The sequence below is a fragment of the Coenobita brevimanus genome, chromosome 1, assembly GCF_032717465.1.
Source record: "Coenobita brevimanus isolate Jiangsu-jjx chromosome 1, ASM3271746v2, whole genome shotgun sequence".
NCBI lineage: Eukaryota > Metazoa > Arthropoda > Malacostraca > Decapoda > Coenobitidae > Coenobita > Coenobita brevimanus.
In genome coordinates, this window is record NC_136954.1 from 68,371,084 (window position 1) to 68,382,427 (window position 11,344).

Genomic DNA, 11,344 nt, shown 5'->3' on the forward strand with positions numbered 1-11,344 from the left:
CATATCTGTGTCTGTCTGTCTATCTATATATCTAGCTAGCTAGCAATCTAGCTATCTGTCTATCTATCTGTCTATCTAGCTATCTATCTCTATATACATACATACATACATATATATATATATATATATATATATATATATATATATATATATATATATATATATGTATGTATAATATTACACACACACACACACACACACACACACACACGAATATTACCCTATAACATTCTTTTACATGCTGTTTACATAGTTCCATTATCGACACAGCTTGTATCAGTAACATAGAGAGGATCCAGAAGTGTAACGTGCAGAGTAAATCGCCAAGGAAGAGGTGTTACAAAATCTCCAAAGGCAGTGAGAATAAGACGCTCACTTTCATATTTTCAGCTCTTGCCCATGCATCAGTTCATTATCTCATTAGAATTGCCCTCATATTTAGACAACCACATAATCTGTAACAAAACAGTTTTCGTTTTACTCCACAAACAATTGTGAGAAGAGTAATTATCACTACCCTGTCCGTTTAACAAAAATAAATAAATAAATAATTAAATGTTCACATTATATTAACACTGTACTTGTAACACAGTAAGAATTGACCTAGCCCAGATTTTGACATGCTAATACAAATCACTAGCTTGTTGATCCAAAAAATTATCAGTTATACTGTCATTCATCACAGTCCTGTGATGATGATGATGACAGAGACGCATGATGATGTAAATGCTGCTGCTGATGATGATGAAGATAGTAACGATGATGAGGATGAAGATAACGATGATGAGGATGAGGATGAAGATAACGATGATGATGTTAATGATTAAAATACTACATTACCAAAATAACCGTGATAAGCATTCAGTACCGTAATATGTATATTTTTATCAACTTCATATCAGTAGCTATTATGAATATAACCAGTGGCGTCACCAGGGGTCAGATTTTGGGGGGCTGTGGCCCTGGTGTAGGTAGAAGGGGGGAGGGGGCCAGCGAAGCGAGCCTATGCAGCTAGGGGGTACGGGGGGGCGCTGTAAGCCCCCCCGGAAAATTTTTCGGAAATTGAGCAGTTTTAGGGGAATTTTTGAGGCCTATAGATGAAGAAAAAGTAAAATAAGGTCTCACAGGCTATTAATAAAAAACTTATAGGACACATGAATATTGATGGGCCTAATACTAGGTATCAGTAAACCTTATGATATAATGTGTACAAGGTACCGGGTAATTGTATAAAGCTTTTTTGCAGATAAGTTTTCCTTAAACTGCTAGTATTATGTGGTATCATAACGGTTTCTTAGACTTACCATATTAAATTTGATAATTCAAAGAAGCTCAATGTATATAGATATAATTGCCAAGATTTATCTTCCATTACCGGTACTGTGATAGGAAAACAAAGCCATTCACTTTCCCACTTTGTACATTTAGGACAATATATTTGCAACACTGAGAAATAGCCTAGGCCTAGCCAATTTAAAAATAAATCAGTTAAAAAAAATCCTGGCCTAAGCTTCATAAAATGACTACTGAAAAAGTTTGATATAGGGCTACTTACATGTCTGAATGGGTTCAGCTTTGGGGTTATCTGGGGTTGCTTCTGGCACCTCATTCCCAATAACAGCCACTTCTTGGCACTCATATGAGTCATCTTTGGAGGTGCAGGTGCGAAAGAATTTCCATATGTCACTCTGTCCCTGAGGATTTTTAGATGACCTTTTCATCACCTGAGTGGCTGATGGCTGATATCCGCAAATGTATTATTGTAGAATAGCCTATAAAAGGATAATCACATTCAGTTCTGAGTCGAGTGTCGACTGAACCAAGTACTGCCGACTCTTTGTATAAAGTATAGGCTAGATCTCATCCGTAAAAACAAAAATGAACTGGTAAAGTGAGGTGGCTAGCAATATGCCGGAACGTAGTAACGTCTATACAGCCACTGAAACCAATACATTCAAATAAAGCCGAAAACAACACAGGATTTAGCCACAGTTCACAGACACTTCTCAATGTAAACAAACATTCCTAGTTTCGATACTCTGAACATTCGAATTTGTGAAAAATTGCGTAGATCAGATATTTTAGACTGCATAATCCAATTTTAAAGCTCCGTGATTAATATATACCATATTATATATTGTAAATATATAATAATTTTGATAAATTTAATACAATCTTGCATTCTTTGTGCAATAAATATATTTCAAAGAAACCAAGCTTGGAAAAAGTATATGGGAAACTAATATATTATAACTATTATGATTTGAGTCATAGGTTTACGTAAAGTGTGAATAACTTATCACATTATATAGCTATAAATAATATTGTATTAAACCAATATGGATGCACGAATAAAAGTGGATTGGCGGTAGGGGGTTGGGGGAAAGCTAGGTGGGCCAATGCCGATCTGCAAGCATACTATGTAAGCTGGTGATTTTTTGTTATTATTATTTTGGGAGGCTGCAATTTTGGGGGGGTTGAGTCCTTGATTTGGGGGGGCTAAGCCCCCCCTAGCCCCTTCCTGGTGACGCTACTGAATATAACTGTTTTTCCTTTTTACAGTTATCCCTGTTACTGAGTGCCATATCAGGGCAGTATACAACCCTTACGTGCTCCCTACGTGTCAACAAGTGGGTTGGTGGAGGGTTAGTGCCCCTCCCTGTAAAACAAATAACTCAAAGTCAAATGGCCACCCCTTACGGAATTATGGCATCTGGCAATAGATAGATAGAAAAAATAATATTCCTGTCCCTCTTGACACAACGAACTTAGTGACGTCTTTTCTTCCATTCACTTTCTTATATTCATCGGTTCGTTCATTCATTCATTCACTCATTCGTTTGTTCATTCATTCGTTCGTTCGTTCATTCATTGTTTTCTGTCTGTGTGTTGGTTTGTCTGTCTCTTTCTCTCATTACTTCCTTGTTTCATTACTTCACGCATTCTTTCTTTCCACCCTTCTTTCTTTCGTTTACTACACCCAGAAAATTTTATTCACCCTGGGAGTGTTCGAAGTGTAAGGGTTAGATTTAGCGTCATTAATGGTCAGATGGTTTGAAAAATTACCCGTATACCTTCTTTTCGTAGTTCTTGTACAATATTGTTCTTGTATTCCATCTTTATTCCCTCTTGTCAGCATGTCAGATATATAGGTGATTTATTATTCCTTTTGCTTTTATTGTAGCCTACTTTGTTCTGCGTCAACAGCCTTAATAATAAACTAGGTAACATAAAGACATTCGCGCCGATACTGCTCGGTTTCATAATCCCAGTATTCCTGTATTCCTTCTTCATTCCTTCTCATAAAATACATAGCTGGTTTATTATTCCTTTTGCTTTATTCTGCCCCAACAGCATTAATCATAAAGAAGCTGGGGAACATCAAGACATTCGCTCTGGCACTAGTAGGCTTCACCATCCGAGTGTTCCTGTACTCATGCGTGGTGAACCCCTGGGTCTTCATCCCAATCGAGCTCACCCACGGCTTCTCCTTCGGCGTCTTCTACCCCAACATGATCTCCTACGCCAGTCTAATGGCGCCCAAGGGAGCCCAGGCCACCATACAGGGCATCGTCAAGAGCTTGTTCGTAGTCGGTAAGTACATTAAAACTAAATGGAGGTGAGGATCGGATCCCATTTTTTGGTGTGAGGGGGGAATTATACAGAAAGCTGTTGCCACTGTTGCAAGTGTAAGGATGAAGAATATATGAATCGTGATTCTGTTGTGCTATTGTATTACAGAGTACGTAGCTAGGTAATCGCATATATTAAAGCGGTAGTAAAGTGGTTTATCGAGTATTAAATATTCCATTATTAAATATTCCATATTAGACCTCAAAGCAGAATTTAAGAAAGTGAAGGATAGCCCCCTGAATACGACTCCAGCCGACCAGGCATTTCAAGTAGTAAGTTATAGCATGTTCCAATACCATTGAACAGAACAGCGGATCTTATCACCTATCGAATTCCGTGGCCAAATACGGTGTACTGTCAATAGGAAAGCTTCCTCCCCCCACCAAACTCAAAACATCACTCCTCCTTCCTTCCCATCCTTCCCCATCCCCTCTCCACCGAGCTTCTTGCCCACCTATACAAGACTTGTGTGCGCGCGCGCACACGCACGCACGCGCACATGCACGCACGCGCACACACACACACACACACACACACACACACACACACACACACACACACACACACACACACACACCTGTGGTGGGATCGGCAGTCCCTTTCCTCTTGTGACCTCTATTTCCTTACCCAACATTCCTTCCCTCTCCGTAAGGAATTTCCGCTTCACCTGTCCTTTTTTTTCTTTTATTTCTCTCCGTCCTTGTACCGTGATCTGCAATCCCTTTCCCCTGGGACCTCACCTTCCTTACCCTACCTGCCCCCACTACCACCCCCAGCCAATACATCACTCCCCTCACACCTACACTGTCTTCTGCTATATATCAGGAAATGTGTTGTATATTCTGCAACTGTATTCTTAGGAAACCATGAGGCGAAACGTTTATACACACGAAGGCCCACATCGGTGTTTCTCTCTCTCTCTTGTTTTATTCTTGCCATCTTCAGACGATTTCTGTCTGTCTGTCTCTCTCTCTCGTCAGACAATTTCACTTGACTCAGGATAGATTTTCGAACTGTAGGGATTAAATTGAGACTTCAGTGAGAGGGTGGGGGGTTTCCTAAATTGAATATAATCGTCTGGTAGTAGGAAGAAGCATGAACCAATAAATTAAGACATCTGACGCAAGGGGTTAATCACTCAGTCAAACATCAATCAGTCAGTCAGTTAATCAGTCAACCAGTCAGTCAGTTAGTCTATCAATCAAGCAGTCAGTCAGTCAGTTAATCATTCATTTAATTAATTCATTCATTCAGTTAATCTGTCAATCATTCAGCTAATCAATCCACCCCCACAGGAGTATCCCTGGGCGCGTTGTTGGGGGGGATCATGATGTCCAGCGTGGGCGGCTCAGTAATGTTCCTCCATGCGGGAAGCTTCGACGCTGCCTTCGTTGTTTTCTACTGCCTTGTCCAGTTCGCCATTCACAAGATGCAGACGAGAGGTGGGTATTTTATGATGAAAATGGAATAAGAGTAGAAATAAATTGGTGAAAGATAGGTGCAAATTGATGTGAAAAATTCGACAAGACCTTCACAGTCTTCTTCTTCCTCGTCCAGTTCACTGTGTTTAAGATGGAGACAAGAGGTAGGTTTTTAGATCAATGGAAAAACTAGTGTTTGAAGGCTAGCTTGTGAAACATCCGGCAATAAATAATACAAATATGGTCCAGTTTTTCGGTGCTAAGAGAATCCGACACGGCCTTCACCGCCCCCGCCCCCCTCCCGCCTCTCTCTCTCTCTTAAATCGTTCCGTACAAGATGGAAACCTGAGGCAGGTGTCTGAAGAAATAACAAAGTGTTATTTCTTCAGATCCTTGGGGGATGCCGTTTGTGAAGTTTCTGATGTTAGAAGACTGACCGGCAAATGCTACGTGTGCACATCTGCCTGCTAAGTAGTTTGCCAGCCATCTTTTTGAGTTATTGTGCATGTTTGTGTCGAGTATTTTGTTTGTGAGGTTGTGGCGGGGGATGGCATCAAAAGCTTTGCTAATGTCTAGTGTGATTAGGATTGTTCTGTGTGGTGGCCTAGCTGAATTCATGCCATCGAAAACTCTGTGTAAGGTCTGTAAGAAGGGTGTTTGTGGAGTGTAGTGGCCTAAAGCCATGTTGTGACTGGGCTAGGCATGGTAAGACAACTGTATGACACGATGAACCCATGTTTAAGGGTAGTAAAGGACAATTTGATCTGCATGACCGAGGAACAACACTTTCTTTCAGTGGAGAAGTGGCCCTCCCCTACGCAGTGCTTTACGCATGGGTGTAGGTGTGGAAGGCTTCTAGAGAGGAGGGTGACAAGTATATTAGGAAATTGTGTTGGAGTGGCCGTTAGCCATGATCAGGATTCATAAGCACCCTTAGGTTCATTTGCCTGTTTGAAATTAAGATTTGTGGAATGATCACCATACGTAACAAGTTTCTGTTCCATTTTTCGTTGTTCTTCGTGGGAAAAATAGCGGAGTTTCTGTACGGGGGGATTTGATGTTAGAATTTTGTGAATCTCATTCGCCATGTAGCTGGAATTATTTACATAACAATAATTTGGCAAAACATGATGTGGATACCGGTAATGTGGATTGTACAGTACAGTAAGGTTATTCATTCATTTCAGTAACGGAAACAGAATCGTACCTCTTATATTATAATGAACCAGTCTCGTCCAAGTACTGGAGATGAATTGATTCAGACCTTTACATAAACATTTATTTGACATTTTGACGAAATTTCAGAGGAAATAAAAGCATTTTGACTGTAAGTTTGCTTCTTCACTCCGATGATACCTTTTTCTAGTTTATTCTTGCAATCCCCAGACGATTTTATTAAACTTAGTGAACACCTCTTATTGAAGGGGTCAAAGGAGGGCTGTGGCAAACTCTTTCAGTTTGAGCGTATGTGAGGAAAATCGCTTTAAGGGAGGAAGGTAAAACGAGAAAAAACAGTCGTCATCGGATTGAGGGGATTAATCTATCATTTTTTAAACAGTGTTTACATTCTGTAAAATTCCATAGTTATTTGCTTATATATTTGCAGCATTCTGACATTTGGAGGAACTGAATGTTTTGGTTTATTTTAGCAACCAGCTTCCAAAGCAACTCACGGTGTTGATTTTAAAACTCATCAGTAATTTTCCTCGTTTCATTTTTCCAACCAGTTTTGACTACTCATTTTCACAACTTGCTCTGAATATTGTTTCTTTTTGCAGCACTAAGGACTGACCGCTTTTTGCATCTCACTCATAATATTAGCGATTTTTGTAGAACTCCGAATATTTTCTGATTTTTACAACTCTGTCTTAATATTGGGTTGTTATTGTTGACACTGGCTCATTTTTGCTCTTCAGTCTAAACATTAGAGCTCACTTATGCAACTTCCTCTATATTTCTCTGTTTTACAGCACGCTCAGAATATTTTGAAAGCATTTAAATTGTCTCTCATTTTCAGATAGCCGACATGTTTTTGGAATTCTGTGAATACGAAATCATTTTTGCACTTCAGAATATTGGTCCATGTTTGTAACTCATTAATTATCTAACATTCTCACATCGGACTCTGAATACTGGCTCGTTTTTGTTTTATGAACATTTTTCACTTACTGTATCTAACTCACTGATCCTATAATAAGTATTACAGTATATTGCTTCTTTCTGATTCTGTAACATTACACTGTTTCAGTTCTGTGCAGTAATTCATTCTGTAACATTATACTGTCTTATTTTTGTAACTCACTGGTTCTGTCACATAATATTGTCTTATTTCTGTAACATTATATCGTCACATTTCTGTAAATTACCAGTGTGTAACATTATTGTCTCATTCCAGTAGCTCATAATTCGTGTAATTCCAGATGGGCAAGGTGAGTACGCCTCAACACCCGAAGGCCTGAATGGAGAAATCGGAAAGCTGAAGAAGAGAGGACTGGCGGCAGAGTTGGCCATGGAGGAACAGGGTAGCATGTGTGACTTGCAGGTGATCACGCCTTACCCGGAGGTGACTGAGGAGGAAGAAGAAAAGCTGAAGGAGGAGATGGTCGCCTAAGGGGAACAAGTGGGAGAGATACAATGTAACAAAGAATCTGAGAGCAGTTGAAAGTGCCTGGACAAGAAAGTGTTAAAAGTTGAAGGAAAATTGTTAAAATTTGAATTAAAAACCACTTGAATGTAGGTGTTGAAAGGAAGTTGAAAAAGGGTCACTGAAATAGCTGAAACAAGACTATATTTAGCAATGGAGGAATAAAGTATGTGACCTGCAGATATACCACACGTGGAAATGACTGAGGACTAAGAGAAGCTGAAGGAGACGCTGATCACATGAGAGAAGGTGCAAGAAGAAGTTGTTGAGAATGTTGAAGGGAGGAAGCATTTGGGAGGAAAGTTGAAAAATGTTGAATGTTGTACAAAGCAACTGAAAGGATGTCTAAAAGTTTCACAGCTGAATAATTGTAAAAGCGGCAAGTTAAAGCTGAAAGAAAAAGTGATTCAAAGAAAGCAGAGAAGAAACAACTGAAAGTGTCGAAAAAAGAATGGCCTGAGCAGAGTTAGGTGTGGAGGAATGGGGCAGTATGTATGACCTGTAGGTGATTTCGGCATGACCGGAGGTGACCGAGAACCAGGAGATCAGAGAGGTGTTAGTTGCCTGAGAAGAGGAAGCTGGATGGGGAAGTTGAAAATTTTAAAAAATATATGAATGAAGTAATTATAAGTGCTGAGGAGAGGAGTTGAAAATTGAAAGTAAAAACAACTACAATCAAATTTTAACAACCAATGAATAAAAATAAAAATCATTTGAAGAGGAGTTGACAAGGTGCTATTGAACATAATTGGACATAGTGAGTTGGGCCTCCTGAAAAAGATATGATCGCCAGGGAGGAGAAAGTGGAAAAAAAAGTTATTGAAAACAGGAAGAATTAATTAATGCTGTCAAAAGCAGGGCAGTTGAAGAATGTTTTAAAACAGTGAAGCAAGCTGAAAGTAGGAAGAAAAAAACTGAAAAAGATGCACTTTCAGAATGTTGGAAGCAGCAGCAAGAAAGAAAAAAAGTGTAAGAAATCCAGCAGAGAGGTACCAAAAGAACTGAATTGATATTAAAAAAAAAGTTTAGGTGCAGTTGGAGGAATGTTTTTTATAAAAGGATAATTAGAAGTGACTAAACGTTGAATAGCGCTTGATAGAGTGGAGAGAAAAGCACGAAGTTGGAAGACTAAGCCATAGAATAAAATGTTGAGAGAAGAGGCAGTTGGAATAAAGAAAATTCAGATGGCAGAAAGATGGATTCGAGCTAGAATTAGAAGTAGAGGGGAAAGGCATTATGAACCGAATTCTCGTTAGCTTAGGAGTCTCTCTAGCACGTCATCCATAGTGAATTTTTTCGTATATTACATTTTCTTGCTTGCATGTATGTTATTCGTCTTTTTCATTATCAACATCCATTGAGCAACATACAGGAATATATTGACGTGCCAGATAGAAAAATATTCAGGTAAGGTAGAGATGCCTGGGAGCCCTCATAACAATTCATTGATGTACCGGTATTTTTTTTTTTTTTTCTTTCCCACCAGACGATTTTAGTCAGCTTTAGAGACTTGTGGAGCTGGAGGGATTACATGTAGCTTTCATCAACCCCTTCACCAATATAGGTCTGCCATGAGTTGAAGAAGATCGTGTGGTGGTAGCAAAACTAACATAAGAAAATACATCGAGATATTGAAGGGATTAATGAACGATAATATGGACCTATGCGTAACCTGTGAACGTCTGAAAGAAAAAAAAAAATGCAGTGATAAGAGAGCTGTTCAGAGACAAGTACTTTGTTATAAGTGAAGACAAAATGTTGAAAAGAAAACTTCATAAGCATATTTACACAGTTAATGGACTAAAGCCTGTATGTAATTGACAGACAAAAACTGATGGTTTTAATGGGATTCTCTCTCTCTCTCTCTCTCTCTCTCTCTCTCTCTCTCTCTCAGATGCGAATGGGGATGCACACTGCTCCTCCTCCTCCCTATCCCCTCCCCTTGATATTGTATAATTAATGACATACATCAGTACGAAAAAATTATTTCTAAGTCGTTTGGTCATGTCTTTAGGAGGGTCCAGCAAATACAGTGAACACTGTTCTGGTTCATCTTCTGTCATCATACCAAGTGAAAACCAGTATTTTTTTCCTGAGCCATTCACATTAAATCAGAATAAATATGCTGCTTAACAAATGAAGAGATGGAAGGCTACCTAACAGCTGACATACGGAAACCAGATTCATGTTTGTTACGTCACATGAGCTCATTTCAGACCCAGAGGTGCCTTGCCTTATACATGAATCCCTGTAACACTGTAGGTTATACCATTTTGCATCATTGGACACTCCTGTTTAATTTGTGACTTACATGCCTTGCGGTATAATTACTCAGGCTGTAAAAAAAAAGTACGGTACTAGTTTCCAATGCCGACTACTTTCTGAACAGCTTTCTTACATTATTGTAATGCTTTTTCGTAATGTAGAAGTATGCTGTTTTAGTGCATGAATGATATTGATGGATGCTTATTGATGAACTCTGATTTCATGCACGAATTTGTCTCTGTAACAGACCTTTAAGAGGTCTCGAATGATATTATAAAAAGCACATTTTGAATGATATTATAAAAAGTACATATTGAATGATATAATACAAAGTACATATTGAATAGTTTTGTGCAAAGTACATGTTGAATCGTATTATGGGAAGTACATATTGAGTCATATTCCTTCGTCTTTTTCTCGCTGTCAGGTGAGTACCCACGTATGGCGTCAGCAGCAGTTAGAATACTCGTGCTAGAGTTGTCCTAGCCATAAGAGGGTCAGTGGCACCAATATTAAAACTCAAGCCTCGTATGACGCACTCATCGTTGAATAAATTCTTCTGGCGTTAACCGGAGTAGAATACGAGAGGAGATGTGTTCATGAGAAGATTATTAATGCCAGCAGCAGTCGCGTATGTTCACTCAGCAAACTAAAATCGCCTGACGTTAGCTGGAATAGAAGACACTAACATTCTTAGGGTCTTAAATTAACTTTTGCAGTCACGACATTGGACATCATACTTCTGTCTTGCTGCCACCAGTTATTTTATCATCAGTGGCATAGCAACAAGGGAGCCTGGGGGGGTACCCCCTCCCTCGTAATACATCGGCTTCCCCATTGGGAATTTCCATTTAATTTTTAATGTGTGCACATTGTGTAACAGTGGGCCTTCTTGAATAGGGTTTGGCTCCACCTTGTCCCCAACCCATTTGGCATAGGGGGCTAGGCCACTACGCAGTAGAGAGGTGATTAGGACTTAGCTAACGCCTTCAGTATGAAAAGTCTCGTAGGTTGAATAAGGCCTTAAAATACAAATGACAGTGAAAGGGTTAAAGGGACAAAATACCAAAAATCAAGTCGCCTAGAAAGATGCAGCGAAATTTCCAAAGCAAAGTTGAGTGCCGCTTTGGAGATCTCGTAGCACATCTTCCTCGACTATTTACGCTGCAGTATTTCACCCGTGGCACCTTAACATCCGCTTTTACGTCACTGGTGCAAACCATGTTGATATCAGAAAGACATTTGGAGGTTTGTATAGATAATGATTCGCAAAAATAAAAAAGGCCATTGGCACCCTCTTTTAGGTTATGCTGATGTTAAGACTACGTAAATAACATAGAAGAGAATATTAGGCTGTGAAATGAAAATATTTCGCTAAGAG

At 39.3% G+C, this 11,344-nt stretch overlaps 1 protein-coding gene across 1 annotated transcript in view; it reads left to right on the plus strand.

Moving 5' to 3' along the window:
* Window positions 1-9,161, plus strand: part of LOC145408482 (major facilitator superfamily domain-containing protein 6-like) — a 35,161-nt gene extending 26,000 nt beyond the window's left edge. Inside the window, exons 5-7 of the mRNA XM_080279235.1 lie at window positions 3,355-3,594; window positions 4,929-5,075; window positions 7,475-9,161. Of these exons, the coding sequence (XP_080135361.1) occupies window positions 3,355-3,594; window positions 4,929-5,075; window positions 7,475-7,665 (578 nt within the window). The 3' untranslated portion in view covers window positions 7,666-9,161. The remainder of the gene's footprint in view (window positions 1-3,354; window positions 3,595-4,928; window positions 5,076-7,474) is intronic.
* The last annotated feature ends 2,183 nt before the right edge of the window (window positions 9,162-11,344 follow it).